This window comes from Chroicocephalus ridibundus, chromosome 3 (assembly GCF_963924245.1).
Source record: "Chroicocephalus ridibundus chromosome 3, bChrRid1.1, whole genome shotgun sequence".
In the NCBI taxonomy this organism is placed as follows: Eukaryota; Metazoa; Chordata; class Aves; order Charadriiformes; family Laridae; genus Chroicocephalus; species Chroicocephalus ridibundus.
Window position 1 is genome coordinate 100,021,713 of NC_086286.1, and position 26,851 is coordinate 100,048,563.

At 40.3% G+C, this 26,851-nt stretch overlaps 1 protein-coding gene across 1 annotated transcript in view; it reads left to right on the forward strand.

Moving 5' to 3' along the window:
- Positions 1 to 231: 231 nt before the first annotated feature.
- Positions 232 to 26,851, forward strand: part of LGSN (lengsin, lens protein with glutamine synthetase domain) — a 43,873-nt gene continuing 17,253 nt past the window's right edge. Inside the window, exons 1-2 of the mRNA XM_063330272.1 lie at positions 232 to 244; positions 19,920 to 19,999. Of these exons, the coding sequence (XP_063186342.1) occupies positions 19,970 to 19,999 (30 nt within the window). The 5' untranslated portion in view covers positions 232 to 244; positions 19,920 to 19,969. The remainder of the gene's footprint in view (positions 245 to 19,919; positions 20,000 to 26,851) is intronic.

Below are 26,851 nucleotides of genomic sequence, written 5' to 3' on the forward strand. Positions count from 1 at the left end.
GAGGGTTAACTCTCATGTCAAAAATAAACCTTCCATCACGCCTGTGAAAATCCCCCCTATTTTTTTCAAAGTCTTAATAATTATGTCAATTGCAACTCATACAGGTTCAGGAAAGTTGTCAGGAAGCTGGTAGTTCAGGCTTTTTAGGTATCTCCTACAGAAACTAAGGATTGTTGCAAATTTCGTCTTTAGTTTAAGCTGTTACTTTACCCTTAGCTGACCAGACGTGTGCTTTCCCCACAGAGTAAGTATGCTTCAGTCGATGACTTTGGGTGAACTCTGAAAAACTTCTCATGTTCTGGGCCACTTCTACCCCTACGCTGGCTTTCTGTACATAGAAAGGGAAGCAACATAGAATAGTGTTTGGCTGAGAAAAGAAAGAATACAGAAAAGGAGATTAGTGAGACAGGGTCCGTGGGGAAGAAAGAGAAGGTACTGCTTCATAACGGAGTCTAAAGACTTCCTGGAGACTGACTGTGGAAAGGGTGGGACCCTATGTGTTAGGGTCAGAAATGAGCCTGGGAGAAGAGAACAGGGATGACTGTGTAAATACACTAAAACGAACATGCTGGGAATATAGGCTAGGACTAAGAGAAGAAGGAAAGGAGTGGAGTACCTTGAATTATGGAAGGAGAGATAGGTGATGGAAAGAGAGAAGTTACAAGGGGAATCTCTTAAAGAAGGTATAGCAGAGAAGCTGTTGGACAATATTTGTCTCTGGAGGGCGGAACTCAGGATGCTGGAGATTCTCCTTTCTGTTGGTGCAAACAAATACCTGTGGAAACCTAAAGGGAAAAGTTAGGATGTTTATCTGTAAGTGCAAAGACTCTATTATTCTATGTATACACCAGGACATTGAATTAAGCCTACATAGAAAACTTTCATTCTAGTGTTATTTAACTTTTGATTTCCTAACCTTGAAAGTTTTAAAATGGTCATCATGTATCTTTATAGTGGTTTTGTCTTCTGTGTAGCTTATTAAATATTTTTTCTATTACCGCAACACTGCAATAAGGATCACAAGGTCAAGCAATTCAGTCAGCATGCTTACATCCTTTGCAAGTAGTTAATTCTTTTTTTTTACCTTCACGTCAAGGAGGGATTTGTATATTTTGAATGGTGTTTTGTTTTGTTTTGGTAGGTCTTCCTTTCTTGTGTGTTTACACTGGAGAAGGCAAGGCAGTGAAATTTGCAATGATCCTTAGTTTCTATAGGATATATCTAAAAAAATTATCTATTTTTGTCATGGACAAAGATTAATGTACACTGCATGAAGTTTAATTGTACTTGAATTGTGTTTATTCTGAGGCTTTACCTGATATATTTGCATCATTCCATATACGATACCCAACTATTACTTTAACATTAAAAGCTTCAGGAAAAAATATTTTTTCTGATTGGTATTATTTGTATATTGATATGTCTCGGGAAGGAGTTGAAGTGTAAGTACCCAAGAGTACTCAGGGAGCTGGCAGGAGAGCTCACGAAGCCTCTCTCCATCATTTATCAACAATCCCGGTCAACAGGGCAGGTGCCAGATGACTGGAGGGTGGCTAATGTGACGCCCATCTACAAGAGGGGTCGGAAGGAGGATCCGGGGAACTACAGGCCTGTCAGCCTGACCTCGGTACCAGGAAAGATCATGGAGAGGATCATCTTGAGTGAGCTCTCACGGCAAGTGCAGGGCAGCCAAGGGATCAGGGCCAGCCAGCATGGGTTTAGGAAGGGGAGGTCCTGCTTAACCAACCTCATCTCTTTCTATGACCATGTGACCCACCTTCTGGATGCAGGGAAGGCTGTGGAAGTTGTCTATCTGGACTTTGGTAAGGCATTTGACACCGTCCCCCACAGAATTCTCCTGGAGAAGATGGCGAATCATGGCATAGACAAGTGTACTCTTCGCTGGGTTAAAAACTGGCTGGATGGCCGTGCCCAGAGAGCTGTGATTAATGGGGTGAAATCCTCTTGGTGGCTGGTCACCAGTTGTGTCCCTCAGGGCTCAGTTTTGGGGCCAGTTTTGTTTAATATCTTTATCGATGATCTGGATGAGGGGATTGAGTGCACCCTCAGCAAGTTTGCAGATGACACCAAACTAGGTGGGAGTGTTGATCTGCTTGAGGGTAGGAAGGCTCTACAGAGGGACCTGGACAGGCTGGATCGAGGGGCCAAGGCCAACTGTATGAGGTTTAATAAGGCCAAGTGCCGGGTCCTGCATTTTGGTCACAACAACCCCAAGCAACGCTACAGGCTTGGGGAAGAGTGGCTGGAAAGCTGCCCAGCAGAAAAGGACCTGGGGGTGCTGGTGGACGGCCAGCTTAACATGAGCCAGCAGTGTGCCCAGGTGGCCAAGGCGGCCAACAGCATTCTGGCTTGTATCAGGAATAGCGTGGCCAGCAGGAGCAGGGAAGTGACCGTGCCTCTGTACTCGGCACTGGTGAGGCCTCACCTCGAGTGCTGTGTTCAGTTCTGGGCCCCTCTGTACAAGACTGACATTGAAGTGCTGGAGTCTGTCCAGAGGAGAGCTGCCAGGCTGGTGAGGGGTCTGGAGACCAGGTCATATGAGGAGAGGCTGAGGGAGCTGGGTATGTTTAGCTTGGAGAAGAGGAGGCTGAGGGGAGACCCATTGCCCTCTACAACTGCCTGAAAGGAGGTTGGAGAGAGGTGGGTGTTGTTGGCCTCTTCTCCCAGGACAGGACCAGAGGAAATGGTCTGAAGCTGCAGCAGGGGAGGTTTAGATTAGATATTAGGAAGAATTACTTTACTGAAAGAGTGGTCAGGCACTGGAACAGCCTGCCCGGGGAGGTGGTTGAGTCACCATCCCTAGAGGTGTTTAAGAAACATCTAGATGTGGCACTTCAGGGCATGCTCTAGTGGCAGAGATTGTAGGTTGTTTGGTTGGACTCGATGATCTTAAGGGTCCTTTCCAACCATGAAGATTCTGTGATTCTGTGATCTGGTTAGCATGGAGGATAAATAGCAAGATGATGAGCTTTCTACCTAAAATTCATAGTTAAAATCCAGCTTACACAGGTAACAACCAATGATTTTGATGAATACTAGCCATGTTTTTACCTAGCTTCTAAGGAATAATTTAACTGCTCTGATTTATAAAAGCAAAGTGCCTTTGGCACTCATTTTACCCTATGCTTTCTCTCCTAGAACCAGTAAGGGGGGAATGTTTACTCCCCAAAGCTCTCCCAACAAGTATTTCCTTGAACCTGCAGATCCTGGGGCAGTGTGTTGTGAGGACTATTAGGCTCTGGTGCTCCTCTGCAAACAGGAAAAGGGATTTTAATGACAGTAGACCTGTCTAGCTTTGGGAGCAGCTGTTGCTCTTGAGCAGAAGTTTCTTCTCTCTCTCCCACACCTCAGAGAATGAGAACGGTCACACTGCAAACACTCATCACACTAATGAGGTGCTTAAGCACCTGCTCCACTCTTTATGTTAATCCTGTTTCTAGGCAGGTGTAGGCTGGCAGCAGTGCAGTCACTGTCTCATTGTTACATGGTCAGGTTCCTCTTTTCTGTTTTTGTAATGACTTTTACCTTGGGCTCCTACACCTAGCGTCCTTATGCTTGAATAGATCAGCCTGTTATATGGATCACTGGGGAAAAAAAGGGCTACTAAATGACACTGAATCACTAGCAAAAAAGTGGGGATTTGGCACCTCTTTTTGTTTATGTAAGCAGACAGCTAGTCTTTCCCCATGGTCTCTCTGGATCCTATTTGGAAGGACAGTCAGGTACTTGCTGAAGATGCAAGCAGGTGTCTACAAAGAGTATTCATCCATTATTAAAGGTAGCTACTGAGTAGAGGGAGTTATTTGTGAATGGGAGTTTGGATCCTTGGACTGGATACCGGAAAGAATAGCTTGCCTATACTGTAACTAATCAGCTTGGAGAAGGTAGAAGCATGGTAGGTGTGAACTGGCCTGATAAGACAATGAGGAAGATTGGTCAGAAATTACATCTACACAACACCTTTATTTACCAATCCATGCCAATGTTGTTGAACTTATTAGAAAAGTTCACAGAGGCTCAACATTTGCTAAATAATGACCTCTGGACTATGGCATGGGGGAACAAGTGCCTCACCATTACCAGAGTCGCAGGAAACAATCTGGCAACCTAATTCTTTCAAAGGCTTATGGCACAAATCATAGGCATTTCATAGCCTAGTGGCTGAAGTGCCATAGGACGCCAGAATATTTTATAGCCTCCTATGTGCTATACCATCTCTACCTCCTTTTCCCCCATTGGACTGTCAGCCTAAATGTAAACAAGTGTATGAATACAGCCGAGAACAGCTCTTGGATCCAGACGTTAACTGGAACTGCATGACTCATGCCCTTACGTCTGATCTCTTGTGCCTTCTCAAAATGGGTTTGGCATACCTCAGCCACTTGTTAGGAATGGTCCCTGGCCTGTGTTAAGCCCTGAACTGTGCCAAGGCATTGCTCAGGGGAATGCCACCTGGCCTGTGGGCATGTACCAAACCCACGTCAGGCATACTGGTGGAGGGAAGTGTTGTACAGTCCACTATCAGCAAGGAAGAGTGATGGGCCATGAGTACACTATTAGAAGGCCTCCCAAACTGGTTTCATTATATGCTTTCAGTCCATTCATCTGTTGTGCACATGGATGTTTCCATACCATTTTCTGAAGGTCTATCAGGGCATGAATCATCCTCACAGGCTCGATTAAAAGAACAGTAATGACAATATATATATCTATATGTATAGCCTTGACCCAGTGACATTTCAACGGATAGGGTAGAAATGCTAAGTCTGTGTATGATAAGGCGTCAGAGGCAGCAGACTTAACTTCATTCTGTCCAGTTCCTTTCCTATTATAGATATTTAATTCAGTGGTTCAGCCTTAAGGATGTTTGCTTCAAGTATGGCAAATGATAAATGGCATTTGTGGAATCCACTGGTATTATCTGACTCAAGTAAATGTGCAAAATTGCAGCATGATGGTGGTAAACGTTCACTATATTTTCTACTGTAGTATGTGCTGCTGTACGTATTAACTACTTTTAACTCATACGGTTGTTTTTTATAGCCAAACCTCTTTTCTAAGCTTGCAGATACAGTCTCCGTAGCAGCACACTACAGAAAAAGCCACTGATTCTTTCTGCGTCCTCCTAGTTATAGAGAGTACTACTACCTCATAGGTGTGTAAGGTATGAACAGGTGTATGGGAATAAATCTGCTTTTCAGGACTACTGTGGTTTGCTTTATTGAAAATGTATCCTAAGATTACTTGTAACTTTTATAAATGCCATATATTATGCAGCTATGTGTTTCCATTCTCCAATTGACCTATTAAGTGCTGAAAAACCCGTTACATCTGCTCCGTAAAGACTCTTACAGACAGGAGCTCAGAAAGACACTGTAAAGTCACCTGGTAACTTTCACTGTCTAAAAGTATTTTGAACAATGTTTTGCTGCAGTTCTTTGACAACTCTTTAACACTGATACCAATGTGGTTTCCTTGAAAGCAATAGAAAAACTGCACCCAGTTTTCTAAATTTTGTTGCTGTTATTTGAGATGTTTTTTTAAATAAATAGATCAGGCATCATTAACTCATCTCTGAAGTAGCAATATGAGCAAGAAAACAGAGTGAGCGTGTCTTGTAATCAGTCCAGTGTTACCTGGGACTGAACTACTATAATGCATTTAATAATCATTGCATGATGTCATCCCAAAACACAGTTAAGGCTAGGTATTTAGGGCCTTCCATGCCTTAACGTGCTTTTTACCTAAATCACCTACCCTGAATCATAACTTCAAATTATCATAGCTTTTTTATCTGGATATAAACTGAGTAGAAGGACATTTAACATTACTGGGTCATATCTTAAAGCTTATGAAAAACCCTCCCACTAGCACCAATTGTAATAGGATTCAGAGCCTGGTTTTACCTGGTATCTAAAATTGCATATTGGGTCCTCAGGAGATTTTTAAAAAAACGTTGTTATCTAACTCCCATTTAATTTACAGGCTGTTTGGGTCACCTGTCTCTGTAAGCACTGATAAATGGCATGAGCTTGCACTGAGATGAAATTTGGTATCAGAGGATCATCAGCAATAAGAGCAACAAGATATGTACGTGAAAATTTCAAATAGCATCTATTTGCCTTTATGAATTTGACCCTAACTCCTTAGCGAAGTTACTTAAATTCATTGCATGAGCTATAGAATCATAGAATATTTTGAGTTGGAAGGGACATTTAAAGGTCATCTAGTCCACCTACCCCTGCAATAAGCAGGGACATCATCAACTAGATCAGGTTGCTCAGAGCCCCGTCCAACCTGACCTTGAGTGTTTCCAGGGATGGGGCATCTACCAATTCTCTGAGCAACCTGTTCCAGTGTTTCACCACCATCATTGTATAAAATTTCTTCCTTATATCTAAGCAAAATCTTCCCTCTTTTAGTTTAAAACCATTAACCCTTGTCCTATCGCAATAGGCCCTGCTAAATAGCTTTTCCCCATCTTTCTTATAAGCCACCTTTAAGGAATGAAAGGCCACAAGGAAGTCTCTCTGGAGCCTTCTTTTCTCCAAGCTGAACAACCTAAACTCTCTCAGCCTGTCCTCATAGGAGAGGTGTTCCATTCCTCTGATAATTTTTGTGGTCCTCCTCTGGACTTGCTCCAACAAGTCCCTGTCCTTCTTATGTCGGGGGCTCTAGAGCTGGATGCAGTACTCCAGGTGGAGTCTCACCAGAGTGGAGTAGAGGGGCAGAATCACTTCCTTTGACTTGCTGGCCACGCTTCTTTGAATGCAGCCCAGGATACTGTGGGCCTTCCTGGCTGCGAAGCACACATTCCCAGCTCATGTCCAGCTTTTCGTCCACTGGTACCCCAAAGTCCTTCTTGGCAGGGCTACTCTCAGTACCTTCATCCCCCAGCTTGTACTGATACTGGGGGTTGCCCTGACCAGGTGCAGAACCCTGCACTTGGCCTAGTTGAACCTCATGGGATTCACATGGGCCCACTACTCAAACCTGTCCAGGTCCCTTTGGATGGCATCCCATCCATCAGGCATCACATCCTGCAGGCACCACTGAGCTTTGTGTTGTCTGCAAATTTGCTGAGGGTGCACTCAATCCCACTGTCTATGTCATGGATGCAGACATTGAACTGTACTTGTCCCAGCACAGACCCTTGAGGAACACCACTTGTCACCAATCTCCATCTGGATATTGAGCCATTGACCGCTACCCTCTGGATGCCAACATCTCACCAATTCCTCATGTACCGAACAGTCCACTCATCAAATCCATACCTCTCCAATTTAGAGAGAATGATGGTGTGGGGAACATGTCAAAGGCCCTACAGAAGTCCAGATAGACAAGATTTGTAGCTCTTCCCTTGTCCGCTGATGTAGTCACTCCATCATAGAAGGCCATGAGGTTGGTCAGGCAGGACTTGCCCTCGGTGAAGCCATACTGGCTGTTGTGAGTCAGCTCCCTGTCCTCTACGTGTCTTAGCATAGCTTCTAGGAGGACCTGTTCCATGATCTTCCCAGGCACAGAGGTGTGGCTGATAGGTTGGTAGTTGCCAGGATCATCCTTTCTATCCGTTTTAAAAATGGGTGCAATGTTTCCCTTTTTCCAGTCACTGGGGACTTCATCTGACTGCCATGACTTTTCAAGTATCATGGAGAGTAGCTTGGCTACTACATCAGCCAATTTCAGGGCTCTGGGATGCATCTTATCAGGTCCCATAGAATTTTATATGTTCAAGTTCCTCAGGTGGTCACAAATGCGAGCTCCTAGGATGTTAAACTAGAGATGGAGCGATGAAATAGAAAATCACATTTATTTTGGGTTCCTGAAATATTTAGACAGTTCCCATTCTTCTGTTCCTATCTGTTTAACTGTATGTATTTTTCCAAGTTTGGCAAGACTAAACCCTGAACTTTCAAGTACAGCTTTTCCAAGAGTTCTCCAGGAATACTAGTCATGAGTCTTGTAAGAATTTCTTTCTAAAAAGATTTTCAATTGTGATGGCAGCCTAATGGCATGGAAATAGTCAGGACTACAGCCAGCTGGAACACTGTTACCTTGGAGTTTCACCTCAGAGTGAAAACATTTTGCAGAAAAGTGCTTAAGAATATACAAAGTTTTCTTCAGAGTCAGGGAACCTTCTTACACATTACCATTTGTTTTGTGGTATCACCTAGAGACACTGGACATCCATGCCTAAGTCCATGCCTTGCCTTCTCCTGTTTTGAGAAGAGGCGGATCTTAATTTAATTTGATGTTTGTTGCTGGTGCCACTTACACCCCCCTTCATTCTTTTTCTAAAAGTGTTTAAAAGTTCTGACTTCATTTTAACATGGGGAGAACCACACTATGAAATAGTGATGAATGTTACAAAATGGAATTGGCAACCTCAGTCACCTTTTTTGAGAAATTCCTCCACTAATAACTGAAAAGTGTTAGGGTCCTGGCAAATTATCATAACCCAGCTAAATAAGTTGAATCATAAGTGGGTTTTAGCTATTATTTTTCTGGGAACAGAACCTGTTTGGAGATGGAGAGTGCATTGCAGATTTAATAATAAGCCTATTACAGAGCAAGGTTTACTACTAAATCCCTCAGCATTTCTACTTTCTCGCTAGCTATTCCTTGCAGCTTTTCTTCAGTAATGGGGATTTCTTTTACGCGAAAGCTAAGTAGTCTTTCTTTTCTAAATAATGTAAGATGTTCCTATTGGTTGCAAATCAAGTACCTACTCTACCAAGGTATTTCATACTCAATTTCAGAATGAATGTTTTACTGCTTTTTGACGTAAACCATAAATCTGTGAGGATGGTGCCACCTAATGTAAATAGAGAACATGACAACTGTTTTCCGTTTATTTGACATTGTTAAGTTACCAGCAAGGATTGAAAGGTTAGGAATTTAATATTCTTTTATCCCTTCTGTGTACTTATCTGGAAGACTATTCTGCCAGAGATTTCCATGGGATGACTGAAAAGGTCTCATTTCTATAAGATTCACTTCTGTTCTGGTCTTTTTTTCATCAATATGTTTTGATCTATGTCAAGTCTTTAAAACATAGAAAATACAGAAAATCTTTGACTAAAAATCTCTTAGGTTTAGCTGCATGCAGCTCTCCTGGCTTCAGTCGGATTCATCTGTCACCTGGGAACATTTTCAGAGACTGCTGGAGGAGGAGACAGCAGAATTTAGTAAATACTCTGCCCACTGAGAAGAAACAAGGGAAAATGACGCAGAGAAAGCCTAACAGAATAGCAGCTGTCTTGTGTCCTCCTTAACTATGCTGTTTCGACCTGCATTGCTGCAGATTTAGCCATGATCATGCCTAGGTACTGGTGTACACCTTTGTGCTCGTGTAGTGCCGCTGTCATTTGCACCAACGGAGTCTACTCAGATTTTGAGAGTATGTAGTGTGGTTTGCAGCAATTTACGTCTTCTGCATTGCTGTAACTTCAGGTATTGAGCTTCAGCTCTGGCTGAGAACTGTGGCATAGTCAGAAATGTGTTTTAAAGAATCTTTTCCATAAGAGGAAAAGGGATTTTAAAGTTATATAAAATCAAGGAGAGATTAGGTACCTACCTTGAAAAAGGCATTATGGACACCTACTTTCAGATGTTCTATTTCTTAAGCTGTTTTTGGATAATTGGTATGGAAACTGTGGATCTGATATAAGCTGAGCTATCTGATACAGTGCTTCACAAGACACAGTGCCCTTGTCTTTTAACTTGTGTAAATGGGCTATATAATTCTTCACCTTTTTCCATGTAATCAAACAAGCTCATTCAATCATAGTGGTTTGAGTGAGGCTGAGTGTCTATGTCACTTAGGGTGTTTTTTGGAACTTATTTCTTAAATTACAGTAAGGATTCTTGATTAAAAAACATCCCAAGCATAGTTATGAATAAATAAAAGCTAAACACTGTGACTGTGGATGCACATTTTAATTAACTAGAAAGTCACATCTTCTTTTCACTGATCATCTTGCTCTTTCTCTCCCCAGGCTCATGTGTGGTGATTGTAGAGAGCTGAATAATGTTTTAGTCACACAACTTTCATTAAAGCTATCAAAACCATGCAGCTAATTTCCTGAGCTCAGCCTCGAAAACATAAAGGTTACTGTTTATCCCTGTATCTAAGAGCATGAACACTTTTAACTGGCTTAGGAAAAGCCATTGCTTCATGTGGTAAAAATCCCCTCTATATCAGTAGAATTATATTAAATGTTCAACATTACTGTGATATTCTTTGGGTCTTTTGAAAGCCTCTTTACGGAAACATGAAGATGTATGAGAAAGCACAATATTCAGATGGCTGGGGACAGGACTTACAAGGATCAAAAATTCAGTCATTACACAGCTAGCAGATAAAAGAGGTGCAGTATCATCTGTACAGACAAGTCATTGGATGAAAGCAGTTTTGAGATAGCTATGACCTTTTTATGTTATCATTCATTGACCCCACTAATATGCATTGTAAGCAGCTTTTTCGTTCACATAGATAGAATTAGCATTTTTATTGCAAAACCAGCCAACTTGACTGGGATTTGTATTTTGCGTAACATACTTGTATCACTTGATCACTCCACGGATCAGCTTTCCTGGGTACAGCAGAGATGGTGGTTGTGCCAAGCTATAAAATCCAATAGAAGGATTTCATTCCACATAAAACACAGAACATGTCTTCTTCTTGGTCAGTATCATTTTTTTTTTTTTGGTTTGGCACAGAAAGCTTCACTTGCCTGTGAAAAGAATAATGCCCAATAGATTCCCAATTCAGTATAGTTTTATTTTTCCCCTCTTCTGCCTAAGTCATCTCTTGAAACAGACTAATACTCCACCTTCCTTATCTAACCTTTAAGAGGCTAAAAATGCTCCTTTTTGAGTATATCTAACTGTAGGACAAGAATGCTCAGCAGACCACTCATAGTCCTTGTTGCTGGCTGTGTCCTGACTCTGTGTACGGACAAGATGTGGGTGTATGTCATCCTCTGCTTCACCTTGCTTCTCGTGGAGGGAAACTCAGGTGTGTGTGTAGCAAAGGAGCTAAAGCAATAGTGCAGTAAGTACTCAGATCAGCGCAGATCAAGTTGGAGTGGACTAAAAAGTGTCAACTGAGCCACTGAAATCAGTGAGGCAGACCCATTAAAATCAGTGGCAAGCTGCAACTGAATCAGGACACCATAAAATAAAAGTCATAAGTGATTTCACATACAGCACACAAACTTTTATTTACTAATTAAGGCTGGTTTAGCACAGGGATTGACAAGTAAAAAAATCAAACCAAAAAACCCTCCCCCTAAACCAGCAAACTCTCAAAGAAATTGTTTCCTCTGGCATTGGCTCGTTTTCAAGGCTTCCTTGAAAACATGAGACAGAAATATATTTTTCAAATGAAAGCTGAGATTCTTAAATTGTCTTGCCCAGGGGCACTGGGGCTACACGAAAACGCAAAAGCTGTTCTAACATTTGTCATAATATTCTTGAGTGCCGTTAATAATATGTTTTCATACTATTCCTATGGGAATTCGGGGAAACATGACAGTTGTTTGATACTGTTGATTTTCTGTAAGTGAATCAGAACTGTATTCTGATTTCAGCAATCCCTAGAAAAAAATAGATTTTGGAGGCTAATTTTTGTTAAACTTATATAACGAGGCTTACATTTTTACAGATGATCAGTTTGCTCATGTATTCTTATGATTGATTTAGATTTCTTGCTCCTGATTAGGAAAGCATTTGGAGAAGGGATTAAACTTGGTGCTCCCTCCATATGGAAGCGTGTCTCACTAGTGATATACAGAATTAAGCTTATATTTCTTACATTTATCTGACCCAATGATCTTGTAATCAGTTTACATCAAGTGGAACAATTTTAACAAGGAAAATTAAACACCTTTGTCACTTATTCCTTTAGCAACAGCAGCTGTTGGCCTGATTTAGAACAACAGAACAGAACAGGAGTAGCGTAGAACAGAATGGAACGGAACGGTATGGAATAGAATAGAATAGAATAGAATATTTCAGTTGAAAGGGACCTACAATGATCATCTAATCCAACAGCCTGGCCACTTCAGGGCTGACCAAAAATTAAAGCATATTATTAAGGGTATTGTCCAAATGCCTCTTAAACACTGACAGTCTTGGGGCATCAATCAGCTCTCTAGGAAGTCTATTCCAGTGTTTGACCGCTGTCTTGATAAAGAAATCCTTCCTAATATCTAGTCTGAACCTGCTTTGATGCAGCTTTGAACCATTAAACTTTTGAACGTGATTGTTAAGGGAATGGGTTAGAACTGCATATTTAAATCCATTCAGGCACGAGTTGAATTGAAGCCATACCGACTGTACCCTAGGTGAGTATACTTTATTGAACAAATGAAAAGTTAGGTTGGTTTTAAGATTACAGGCGTTACCTAAAGAACACCCTAAAGTTAGCTGTTATAAAGATTTTTTTTACAAACAAGCGCATATGTGGGCAAATATGTACTTTTTTTCGTCTGATTTCATTGACTTTTGCCAATTTATAAGTAAAGATTAAAGCAGCAGGCACAATTAATTTCCTCTTGTAGATTGTGTGTATATATATATGTACATTTTAGATAGACAATTAGAAAATTCAGGACTGTAGAATGACTTGCATGAATATTGTTAATAGTCACAGATTACATACTAAATATTCTGATTTTCCTATGGTATACGTCATTACTTTAAGTGATTTGCATAATTGTGTAACCCAGCCAGCAACTAGGACCATGCAGCCCCTCACTCACTCCCCGCAGTTGGGTTGAGGGAGAGAATCGGAAGAGCAAAAGTGAGAAAAAAACTCATGGGTTGAGATAAAGACAGTTTAATAAGTAAAGCAAAAGCTGTGCGTGCAAGAAAAGCAAAACAAGGAATTCATTCACTGCTTCCCATTCACAGGCAGGTGCTCAGCCATCTCCAGGAGAGCAGGGCCCCTTCACACTTAATGGTTACTTGGGAAGACAAATGCCTTAACTCCCAACTTTCCCCCTTCCTTCTTCTTCCCTCAGCTTTATATACTGAGCAGGTCGTGGTATGGAATATCCCTTTGGTCAGTTGGGTTGTGTCTTCTCACAACTTGTGCACTCACTTCTTGTGCACTCCCATCCTATAGGCTGGCTGGGTGGCGTGAAGAGCAGAAAAGGCCTTGACTACTTAGCAACAACCAAAACCAGTAGTGCACTATCAACACTATTTTCATCCCAAATCCAAACCACAGCACTACACCAGCTGTGTTTACCTGGAGGGCATAGAAACATGTGAACAAAGGCAAGGGCCATAACAAGCTGAAGGCTATAGAGGCCATAAGAGGACAATTAATTGTTCCCATCCTTCTGCTAAAACAGGGTTGGTAGGCACAATGGGAAAAAGCTCTTGAAGACTGACAGAATATGGAAAAGAAAAAGCTGTGGAGGCTACTGGCAAGTAACAAGAGGTAACAAGAATCAAATCATGATGCTGGTCCATGCTGACAAGCTATGGTAACCATATAACCTTCTTCCAGCATGGGTTCATGGCCTCCTGAATTAGCATGCTTCTAGAATGAATTATCAGGACTTTACCCAGGATGCAAAGATCTGTAGTTACAGCGCCTCAGCCTGTGACACTGCTGTGTTGAAGGGTCAAATAAAATCTGTTACATCTGCCAGGAATTTGCATGCTAAATTAATGCGGAAAATCCCAGCTGCTGCAGAAGGTCGTGTTGGTGCTTCTGTTGTGCAGCTTCTTCCAGTTCACCTCAGAGAGCGCGTCACAGCCAGACAGCATTACAGGGATAGCTGCAAAACTGGAATACTGTTACTAATGCTCACATGATGTATTTTGAAGGATTAGAAATTCAAGCATTGCCCCCATTTAATTTAATCCAGATTAATTGCTAATTATAGTCTGCAGGGCCGGGTGCAGCCGTAAGGTTCACGGGGAGGAGTGTCTTGTGCCTTGCTTGCTGGTCTCCCTCTCCGGGCCTCGCCTCAGGTTATGCCTTGACGTGGGGTAGATGTGATGAGCTGCGATGGGAAACCACAGACACAAATTTCTAGCTGCTGCACAGCTCTACAGCCGCTCGCCCACTGCAGCAACTGCCTTGTGGCAACCTGTGACTGCCAGGGGAGTCACATATTGCCACATATTGCCAGGCACATATTGCCTCCGTGGTGGCAGAGGAGGAGGAGGAAGGCCTATTGGGCAGAGCTAGGGGCACAGGAATTCTTGTTCTAGCTATGGTCTGATTTTGGTTCCTATTTACTGTTCTTCGTCACCTATCTAAAACCCTTAACATTATTCTGTAACTTGTTTTTTTATTTTTTTTTTTTTTAAATTCTATTACAGTGACAGCTGTATGCAGGAGCAAGTAAAGTAGCATATGCTTTGCAAGTAAAAGTTAGCCTATGAGGAAAGACTTTTGGCGCAAGGCTCTGTTTAGTGTATGAAGAACAGACTGGCTTCCAGGCTGGAAGAGAAATTATATTATTGGCAGAGAATGAAAGCAAAAAATAAAACAATAAATAAAAGAAACAGAATAATTTCCAGACACTTAATAAGACAGAGGAAGCAATGGAAAGGGTGAAAAAATATTTGATTGCTTTCATTATGAATGATACAAACTCACAAGGGCTTGACTGTTTGTGTAAGATGATCACTTTGACTCATAGAACAACAGACTTTTCATGATCTCCTTATCAGTGGCTCTTTATAATTTGAACAGTCATTTTAAGCTTTCAATATAGAAAATAAATCAAATGTGTTGTCAGGAGTGAAATAAATAAAAAGGTCCCTGCATTTTGTTTGCACGTTTGATATACAAAAGACCAAGAACTGGGGAAGGTGTAATAAGGTCTGGCATTTCATTTTAATGCTGAAATTATGGAGAGCATATATTAGGCACAAATAGTGCTACAGTTTCAAATAATCAACCTTTTTGACAACTGTAGTCATGAGTATAAAATAATTGCTTGTAACCTCTTGATAAAATTTCTCATACGTGCCATTGCTATAAAAGTTCACTTCATTAACCAAGTTTTCAGTCCTATCCTTGTCTGTGAGGACCATTTGTGCTGACCTTTTGGCACCTGCAAATAGAGGAGTGAGCAGCGCTTCGCCGTGGCATGGCTACCTACCTAACCAGAGAAAAAAAACGGAAAAAAAAGAGAAAACCATGTGAAGAAATCAAAAAAAAAGACAACCTAGCAGAAAGAAAACTACAGTAATTGAGTGAGGATCAGTGCAAATCCAAGCTCTTTTCTACTGTTATAATTTACTAGGTGGCAATATAAAATGGGATTTAACTAGCAGAAGTCTTTTGCAGATCTTGATGCTGAATTACATTTTATGTCAGTTGTGAAGAAATGGCAAAGAAAACGACACTTTGTGCAAGACAGACAATGGTGCTGTTTAATAATGATGGCAAGGCATGGGGTTAGGGGTAAAACCAGAAATATTGGTTGGTGAAAGAATACATTGCGTTAGATTTTCCTGAAAGGAGTTGGTGTTTGAATTTCTCCGTTGGCTTTGTAATGCCAGCCTTTATGTATTAGTACAGAATTTTATAGGTTAATGGTGGTGAGACAGAAACTCAGTGAATATCTCCTTTTGCTGACCATGTAATTGCCAGCCTTAGAACTGGGGAGTTCGAGGGTCTTTGGTCTCCAAGATAGGTCTGTGCGAAATCCATCTCAGCCTGTATATCCATACAGTACTGTGTAGTGCGGATGTTAGTTGGCACTAGCCAGCTGGCACCCGTTTGGAAATCTCCGCGTGTTATAAGAATACTATAAGGCTTTAAAAGACGTTTTATTTTTAAGGCTTCTGAAATTGGAGGAAACAGTTTTTGATTTGAACTGTTTTCTCTGTTAACCTTTAGTTACCTACTTTAGCTATCTTTAAGGAGAGGACTGCTTTTGAAGCCAGTCAGGGTGGATAGGTGTCTTTTGGCATGCCCGTCAGGATTAGAAATGGGAGTGGCAGCACCCCATAACATTTAGGTGATAAAAAAAAGTGATAAAATTATGCTGAGAAATTTTCCACACCTGTGAGCAGGTTACAGGATGTAATTCTCCCTTCCTTCAACCCAAAAAGCATTAGGCACTACCCCAGACCTATCCCAGCTACAAAATCTGTATTCTCTAAAGTTTATTTTGAATAATTTAGGTATTTCAGTGGACCCACTTAAATTAACAGCTGAAGATAACCTACACTAGCAGGGAGAAAAACAGTTTCCTGGCGGATGCCCTGAGACCTGATTCTTTCTACTTAAGATGATGTTAATTCAGAGCATATAAACATTTCCCCTTCTGAAAAACCCATTTGAATAGGAGGAGAGTACAAGCAGTGATAATTTTCATCTCTTTTTTTGAAAATACATGAAAAACGCCTGGACATCGGTAGCTGGAATCAGAAATAGTTCTAAGCCACGATGATGGTGAAGTCGTGTGCATGAAGGTTGCTGGCTGCTCGCCAGCAGAGAGCTCCCCTGAATCGGCAGCTATTTGCCACTTTAGCTGTCATCGGAGAAGCTGTATCTCTTTTTTAGCTGCTGAAGAGCGCTAATGGGATAATGAGCAGTTTGCACTTTCTCATTGCCACTTATTCATCATAGACAGCGCACACAAAGTATCTGTAGTTAAAGTATTAAGTGATCGCTTTTGTGATGTTTGGTCTGAGTTATACTTCCAAAGTGTCTAGGTTTTTAGATTAATATTTTATAAACTGTGGTTGAAGCCGAGCATATTTAAATTAAATAATTGTGCAAATTTATGATATCAGTTCTAAGTTCTAAAGAAAAGGATCATTTTGTGTAAATCTCTGCTTCTCCTCCAGAGAACACCCTTATTGCTATTCTGAAGCTCTCTTTCCAGTGATGCTACCAAAAACATATAGCTATGAAAATATTGGACTACATGATACACACCCTTGAGGAACTGGGTTTACTAATAACGATGTTAAATGAGATTTTGTAGCAAGTATAAGCTGGAAAAAAACATTTTTAGCACAGAGTTATGCTGATGTTAAGATTGAAACCATCTCAAGGCTTTCTTAGCGAGGAAGATGAACAAAATTTTGCTACTCCTATCTGGAGGGATTAAAGACTGGAAAAAGTGCTTCTGTAATTGAGTGGGAGAGGGTGAGGGGAGGAAAGATGGGACAAGCAGCTGAAAGAGGAACGGCCTGAGAGGCAGGTCTGCTCCAGCCCATCCACCTGCCAGGGAGCGAGGTCAGTGGGATGGGGGTGGTACAGATGTTTCTCACAGCTGTGTCCCTGATCAAGCCATAGTCGTTACTCCATACCCTTTCACCCTTTCTTTGGTGGCCTATCCAGGGATCTGGAGTTAACCAATTATAATGCCTCTCATGCAGAATTAGACGATAAATGTAAAATAAACACGGTCCCGTTTATTTTATCTTCCCTTCTCTCAATTGGATACTAACAGAATACTTCTCCCTCATAGGATGCCGCCTTCTGGAGCTTTTTTTTGTGAAAGACCGTGGAGCCGTTTGTTTTATGAAGTAATACTCCCATATCCATGTGAAAGCAGGTTTTTGCAAAAGCTTACTGACAGAAAATGTCTTTATGAGTCCATATATAAAAGCCATTTTCTTTACAAAAACCTGGATATTCCTTATGCAGATACAGTAGTTTTGGCCTGATCTATCATATTTGCCAAAGGTGGGAAGATGATGAGTATTACTGAACAAATGGTGCTCTTTGCAGTAGTCCGTATACTGTTGTAGATGTGAAATGGTCTTCCATCAGCTTCTGGATCAGATTCTCAGCTTCTCTGATCAGCACAGTTCTACTGAAACCAGCAGCCTCACAGGCACATGTTGGCAGAGAACCTTCTCCCTCTCCTATTTCACTCTGTCCAGAAAACAAAATGAAACAAAACAACACTGTTTTTAGGATGATCTAATAGGCATTTGAGATAGAAATAGTTGATCTTTCCAGTGCTAACAAGAAGATTATTAATTACTAATGGTGTTTGCAAGACTGGTGCCTCAAAAACGACACTCTTTAAGGCACAAGTTTTTCTTTCTTGTCTTTATGTTCTGTTTAGCAGAATAGAGTAGAACAGAATACAAAGTATGGTAAAGATGTTTTGTACTTGCAAAAATGTAATGAAGTTTAAAAATATGTATAAATGTGTCAGCTGTACAATAATTTAGGCTGGATAGCATCTGTGGTAGTCATCAGGTTTGATCCACCACTTAAATCAGGGCCAACTTTGAAGTTGTATCAGGTTATTCAGGGCCTTGTACAGTCAAGTTCCAAATATCTCCAAGGACAGTGGTCCAACAGCCTCTCTGGGCAACCTGTGCCAGGGTTTGACCACTCTTGTTGTGAAGAATGCTTTTCTTGCTCTGACAAATGAAATTTTTAACCTGAGGTGTGCCTTTTTCAAACTATGAGCTGATGTTGCTCATGTTTGTGTTCAAAATGTGAAAAATGGAAAGCCGGAAGACCTGTTTCTGTCTGGCCTCTCCTTCTCAGACTAGTTGATCTGAGTAGTCCTGCTCAGAATGTTCTCCCTTTGGCACAGCTCATCACAACGCAGACTCAACAAGCAACTCTGCAATGGCAAGCTATGGGCCTGTGACACCTGAAAGTTCCCTGGAAAAGGGATCTGTGCAATTGTGCTAACTGTTGTATGGTGACAGTCTGAGGGCAACTTCTCTGGAAAAAGTATTCTGCAAGCAAAATGCTGACTTCCATCCTATCTGTCTTGCAGGAGCCCAGTCCTATGGAGTGTGCTGGGTGTTGATTTTTTTAATGTCTGCTTGACAAAGTATCAAGTCTTATAAGTAAGCCTATTTCTTGAATACTAATAAACTTTGAGTTATTGCTTGTTCTGCTCTGTGACAAGTGGGGCAGTTCAGAACAGGGGCAGTTACAGATAAAGGATGGAGTCACAAAGTTAGGAGCTCTCTCCTTCCAGTGCCTCCAAGACAAGGAAGGATTTTTGGATTCAGCGTGATACTTGGTCACCTGTATTTATGCATTTCACTGGTGATGTCTTAGAACTATAGCTCTTAACCCAGAGTCATTATTTTGATGGGGTAATTTTAACAAACTAAATTTTTAATTTTTTTTTATTTATTGAAAATATAAAAAAATGCCAAATCTGCATTTTTACAGGACTGAATGCCAATCTTAACACCATGCTTACTTGAGTTTATTGGGTGATCAGTTGTCAGGAAGGGTTGCTGTAAACAACACACAATATGGTCATCCTGCAATGTTATGTCAGCTGAAGGAACTTGAATGAATGAGATGTCAGTTAAACCCAGTTTGAATTCATGTTAAACCTGATAAATAAAAAAGCATAAGAAAGACAAGGTTAACTATCTAATCTTTGAAATATTTTTAGAGATCTAATGCAAAAAAGACCCCTCCCTCCAATTCTAATACAACCAGATCCACCAATATTAATTAACAATGTGCAAGCCCCTGGAATAACAGGCGATTACTAGATGTTCTTGCAGTGTGCTGAGCCTTTCGAATCCCAGTCCGTGTACCTCAATAACATACGGTTGTTATAGTGCCCAATATAGGTTTTACCTCTAAGGAGCCTAACAATAGCTTCTATTCCAGAACAGAAATGGCTTGTTACAGGACAAAAGCCTTTTGTGAGGAGAAAAGTTGAGCAAAACAGTTTTACGCTCAGTTGTCTTTGTTTCCAGGCAGGCAGGCAGCTAATAATGTGCATTTGTCAGTTTACTACTCTAACGCTGTTCCAGAAAGCGGTGCTCTTCACCATGTTACGTTGGGGTTGCTCTTTAGGGTTCGTCATCTGCGTGGCTTTCTGGGAAAAGAACTTTACAGCAATTCTGTTTTAACTATCCTTTATTGTATCTATGCCTATAAATATGGGATGTCTTTCTACTAGATTTTTACTAGACCATTTCTAATGGTGACCTGAACAAGAATGAAGTGGACATGAACAAAAAGGAAGATCTTACTCAGCAGGTAAGAGAAGACTGATTGTGGGTGATTTTAGAGCAGATATGCTGATAGAAAATACTTTTTGAATCCACTTCAAGATTTCAAGTCAGCAAATACTTCCATTGGGGATTTTGTACAAGACTCTTCATGCATCTATGTTGAGCATGGTCTAATTCTGAAACAAATGCAGGTCAGAGAAAGGCTTCTTGTTTAAGCTGAAAAAAACCCATTTGCTTTAGGAAGAAAACCTAAGTAATTTTAACTTCCAATTTCTTTAAGTTATAACTTTATCAAAAGTAATAGAAATAGGCATCTAAAATCTGATCCCTTAATATATGTGGGAAAACAGATTGCCTTTGGCTGCATTAATGTAAATAAAAGCACTAAAATTTGTGGACCAGAGTCTGACCTGGATTAGAAAGTGGCATCTTAAATCAGGCTACCGACCTAAGAGGAGCTCCCCAATTTCAATATGAGTACATTTTAAAACAGGTTCTGGTCCTGAATTTGTAAGATATACTTTCAATAAAGTAAAAAAAAAAAAAAAAAAAAAAAAAAGAAAAAATGTACATGTTGTTTTGAGTAGTGTCCAGAAGATCTCATAGTCAAAACATGGAATTGAAGCGTTTCATTAAAAATATTGAGAAAGATGTAATGTGGCTTGGAACTAACAGTGCAGGCAGACTTCCTGGGGCTACTAGACATTTTTATCAAGGTGAACAAAAAGATACTTTATATGCCAGAGATGCACCTCTTCTGAGTCACTGACTGCCTCCTAGACCATATTTGTATATGAAATGAGTCATAGAAATTAGACATAAAAGTCTTGTAGATCATTAAGTTCACTTCCTCTCAAATGTCTTCCTGAGGATTAGTCAACTGTTAAATGGGTCCTCTTTTAGATCTCATTTACACTGCTGCAAATTGGAGATGACACCACCAGTGTACTTTTGTAGTCCCAAATCACTGTGAAGGCAGGATCAGCTTATTCATTTTGAGACTCTGTCTTTAGTTTGTTTTTCTTTATGGGGTGCAGGTGGCATAGTCCAAGGGAAAGTGTTTGGAAATAACCTTGCCACAAGGACGACTCTGCTGCTTTGAGGCAGCAAGAGAATCAATGACCTTGAGGAGCTCATCTGATAATTGTGTGTGTAGTATGAAGGCATTGGATGGGAGTAGCAGATAAAGACAGATGTCAGATGTGAAAATAAGTAGCACAATATTGTGAACTAAACTCATTCCTTACTTTTTCACGTGAAGGATGTTAATAATCTTCAGTATATTTAAAGTTTCAAAGAAGGAAGGAGGCTTTGCTTCTGTTCTTAACATTACCATGTCTTTCTGTGACCTATGGCAAGTTTGTGCTTCAGCTTCTCTAACTGCAAAATAATCACATGTACCTAATATTTATGCCACTTGCAGGTCCTTCAGTAGGAGGTTTTTCTAGCAGTAAATCACTCTCAAAGAGCCACTTCATCAAACAAGGTCACCAAGGGAGAAATTAGTCACAGCAATATCTTGACAATGTGCTGTGATCTTCATGTCTATAGTTTACAAGCCACCGGTGTCTGTTTATCATAGCACACGTTGTTTTAGCACTCTGCACAAGAGCCAGAACCCCTTTCTGTGCTTGGAGCTACTCCCTGGAAACCTCTGTGTTGTCCTCCGTGTGACTCCATGGCCAGATTCCCTCCTGGTACAAATCTGTGTAGCTTCAGTGACTTCAGTGAAGCTGCATTAATTCCCAGCAGTAGATAATTTGTTCCTGCATCCTCTGCTCCTTCGCTGCCTGGATACTGGGGGAGCAGCTGGGTAATGCTTTCCATCTGTCAGGGAAGGGGTAGGGATAGGACTTGGACATGGTTATAGTTGCTTCACGGGTACTGTTTTGTAAGGTCTAAAGCAGCGTCTCCTGTTGACTTGGCTTCTGCTTTTTGGAATTTGTTACTACACAAAAAGATTAACTAAATTTGACAGTAACAACCTGGGGAGCTATAAAGGGTAACCAGCCCCAGTGGGACAGAAAAAGTTCTCAGCACAGTTTCATAGCAACTGAAATACTTTGAAAATCTGTGTTGCTTTTGAAATTAAACTGGAAAAAAGTTCAAACAATGTGAATAATACCACATGTCAACATCATTTGAACGATATCTTTAGACTTTTTTAGATTGGAAACATTTCATTTCAGTTTTTCAACATTGCTTGATACGATAGGGAAAAAAAAGTCAAACCTAAGTGAAACAGTTTAACTTTTCATAAATAAAAAATTCAGACAACCAATCCTTACATATTTTTGACTTTTCTGTTTCATTTTCCCATGTTTTTCTAATTCTTAGTTATACCAGATTTTGACATGTTGGTGTTCTTTGCAAAATTTACCTTCTGTCCTTGAAAAATCTTTAGCAATAACTCAGAATGATCATCACAATTTGACCTCTTAACAATCAGTTAAAATAATGGCTAAAATTGGTTAATCATCTGAAATAAAAGAAAAAACGAGAATGTGACTAAGACCCCAGTGTATTTTACTGAGTGTTTGCATCACTTTTTTTGGGTAGCCAGTAGAAGGAACATTGGGTTATTTGGTTAATTAGATAAACAAAAGCTCCTGCTGGAGTAGCACCTTGCCTCTTTCACCTCTTTCTGGGATAGAAATCCTTCTGCAGCTATTCACCTATATTTACTCGGAGTATCTTTGAAACTAACTCCCTTTCTCCCCTTTTCTCCCTTTTTTTCCCTTTCATATGCTGTAGTGTGAGTTTCTTTTTCCCATTTCCCTGTCTCTTTTTGTCAATACAATTTTGAGGGAGGTTTGTAAACCCAACAGTCTTGCCTGAGGTCATGATGCCAACAAGAAGTAGGAGAAAAATAGAAGGTCCCCTCCGCAGCCTCTGAATTTGCCTCATAGAACATTGCAGATATATTTTCAGTCACCTACAAAATCCCTTTAAGACAAAAGTTCAAGAATTTCCTTGGATTTTCACCTGTGTTTTACACAACAGAAATCTCAGCACTTATTATTCCTCCCAAAGGCAACGCTTTATATTTCCAAATGCTCTCAGCTTGTGGATCTGCAGGTTTACAGATGAACGGCCTTTTGGCATTGCTGTATTTCATGATATAGTTAGTGTTCCACTGCAGAGCTTGTATGAAGCCTAAAAGTGATCACAAACTGATTAAGAAAAATTGCTTTAGATGTATGTTTTCTGTGTTACCGCAAGATATAAAATGTCTATCTGCTGTAGAAGCCTGATGGCATGCCAGAAGTGGCATGTAATTGGGGTAAGTAGAGCAAGCAATTTCATCTGCACAGGGCTGAAATATTTGCTTGCTGATACTGTCCTCTCTTCTCTCCTCTTCCTACCTGCACCGTGCCCTAATATGCTGCCATAATGCACAAGCGTAGCCCTTAAGCTCTGTTGATAGTTACAGACATCCAGACACTTGTGTACCTGAAGGGACACAGTAGGCATCTAGTGAAGACAAGCAGAGCCGTTATTTGAGCTGAGATTATCCATAATGGGAAATGAAGTCTGATCCACCCCAACTCTTCCTGCCTATTGTAGGACTTGTGCTCGTCCACCTCTGCTGAGACCTTACCAGGCACAAACCCCCAATGCAGAGGGGAGGGGTGCATCAGTACCAGCTGTAACACTGGGGCAAGAAGTCCTGATGGAAATCAGAACTTGGGGGAGTACCAATACCTATCAATGACAATTAACATCAGATGCATCTTCAGAAAGAAAAATCTAAATTTGTTGCATAACGTGGCCCACGCTGTCTATATTTTGGACCTAATCCTTCTGGCATGAATGTTTGAATCACCACCCAAGTGTTCATTTGCAAAGAAAGTGAAGCAAATTTCAAAGCTTTCAAGACTCTGACTTAGGGTGCCAGTACATATTTAAAAACAAGCAAACAAAAATTGAATTATGCTGAAACAAATGTTGGCTAAAATAGCTTTCAAGTAGCTTTAGTATCTCCTGTTACTGCTGCCACAGAGCAACAAAAATGCAGAAACATTCAGCAATGAAATAAAAAATAATTGGAAATTTTGCCATATTAATTCCATGACTGTTTTGCTTTCCTTTCAGCACAGCAGGACACATGGTTCTATGAAATTAAGTCACAATCTGTATCCAACTCGCTTGCACTGTAACTCTTTCAAGCTGCTATTTTACTTAATCATCCCTGTCTTCTGCAGAAAAAAACTTGCTAGTAATAAAAAGTTAAAGATATAATTCATAAGTCCTATTTCCTGGGTGTTCTCCACTCTGTGCCCAGGTATGAGGCCTTTTCTGATGGTAGACACCACATAAACTACGAGGCCAGTAAGGCTCTGTCATAACTCATGCGTATGAGGGAGGGATGCTGTATTTGTACCTTGCAACAAATCTAGCATTCTTTAGTTCACTGCAGAAAACACTGCAAATGATTTCTAAATGAAAGTTGATGAATTTATTTAGAAATGAAGAGCCATTCTCCTGCACAAAGTCACAGTGTGCCTTGTGCTGAGGATCTTAAGTAATACATAGGTTGTTCCCTGTATAAATGTAAGAGTTTTGTTTATTTGAAGGTAAAAATGATCACTGTTTTTGTTTAAAAACAATAGGCACAGTATCTCTTTCAGGTCTATGATCAAAATGCAGTACCATAGTCTCAATTTCTTTATGGAAAATAAGCCCTTTGCAGACTCCTTTAGACACACTAGTTATTAGAGTTCTATTGGAAATGAATGTTTCCATTAACAAATTTGCAAGTGGTTGGTCCTTATCCTGCTCATCTCTATTGAGAAGGAATTTTTTTTTAGTTAAGGATTATAACGTGGGCACGGTACCTTGTGTTCATTAAACCATTTAGAATGGCTAATTATGTGAACAGGCAGCATTCTGACAATTTTGCTTTTGATACATGAACTACTCTTCGTCTGACTTATACAGGTGTTATAAAAAAGGATGTGCTCAGATTTCCTTCAGTCATCTTACTGAACATTTTCAGAGATCTACAATAGGAATGGCAGGCAAAACCTTAGCCTAATATTAAAATTTTCAATGGTTATCTTTGAGCGCAGTGGCAATATAGTATACATCAGAAATGCAGATGGTGTTATGTTACCGGTTTCAAGTTATTCAAAGGAAGCAAAAGAACTCTGAAAACTTCATAAAGTTGAAACCAGGATATTTTAATGATGGCAGCCTCTGCAACAAAAGATATTTAATAAATATTTTTCATAAATTCATTAAAAAATGCAATCCTTTTATGACTGTAGCATTCATAGCTGGAACTTTTCTCTCCTTTCTCTCAAAAAACGGTTTTATACTTCTAGGAATTTAATTTGATGCCCCCTTTATTTCAAAATTATTTGGGTTTTCCCATTTGGCAGGCACTGGTTCCTCCACCCCTACTATTTCTCCCCCAGCTTCCTTCACTTTCTTGAGTTACTAATGGAGGTGTTAAAATTCTTCATTATAATCCTCCATTATAAACAGGTTTTGTCTGTGTCGTCATTCAGGAAAGTTCCTTCATTCCATTTCTATTCCATAATGATGTGGAGTTGTAGGAATTAGGCCTATTCTGTATAGGTGAATGTGTAGAGGTATCAGCAATACACCCAGAATTATTTAATGGGGTATTAGAGGGTGTATTATGGGAGTAAACCAAAGCTTTTTGATGAAGAAACAGATTCATTAAAAACTGAGTGCTAAAACTGGGTAAGCAAGGATTTCTGTTGTGAATGAGCCAGTAGCTGTGTTTGATTGCAAGTGGGGATCAGAAGCATGTCACTGTTGAGATACATGGATGGGAGTTACAGGCACAGAGTGGCTTGTCCTGGCCATAGAGCTGGATGCCAGCTCCCGTCCACGCCAACAGTAGTGCCCCGGTGAGCTCACAAAGTAGCTGTAAGTACAGCGTGTCGCAGAAATTCAGAGCAAGGAAGGAAATATTTCTGTGAGTTCTGTGTTAGGAGAGAAGTTATAAGCCTTTTTTGACTAGATAATGATGGAAAATAGCGTAATGAGAAGATAGGGAAAATAAGGAAGAATAATATTGAAAAAGGGAGGCGTTAATGACCTTAATGGAGGCCATATAACTGTATCCTGCCATATGCACATCAGACGCTGCTGCCTTTTCTTCTACGTGCTTTCGTCTGCCAACAGGAATCTCTTTTACATTATCCAGACTGGCATTCACTTTGCTTTTGTGCAGATCCCTACTCCTTCTGGAAATTCAATAATTGGGGAGTGCAGATTACTCCTTTAGTGAAAAGGCAAAGAATGGTCTCCTTCAGAGGATGTCTCTTGATTTCACAATGTTTTTACAGGTGCTAATTCCAGCCCAACTCAAGCAAATCAAGGACTGTTGGTTGAGACACTGAGTCTTAAATACATGCTTGAGTAGGTATTCATAAGCAATGTAGCATTTTGTGATTAGCTACAGATTGATTTATATTTTGGTTAAACCATATTACGGAGTCTTTTTTAAGACATTGTGAGATGGAGAATTCAATCCCTACCTTGATAGTTTGTGAAATAATCAGTCACCCCCAGTATTAAAATCTCTGTGATTTTTTAATTTGAATGTATCTAGTTTTGATTTCCTGTCCTTTTCCCTGCCACCATCAGATTAATCACACTTGTGGTAGGATCAGGATACTTAGGAGGGCTGATGATCCAGATACTTCTTGATATTCTTTGGGATAATGCAAGCAGATTAATTTTTATAGCTCCTTTTTGCACCATCTCCACATTAATTTTAAAATCTGCTCCCAGCACTACAATATAAATCATATGAATGCCATATATAAAGGTAAACATCATTTTCTGTTTCTTTCCTGTTTACGCATACAAATATGGGTTTGTCCTTTTGATCACTGCC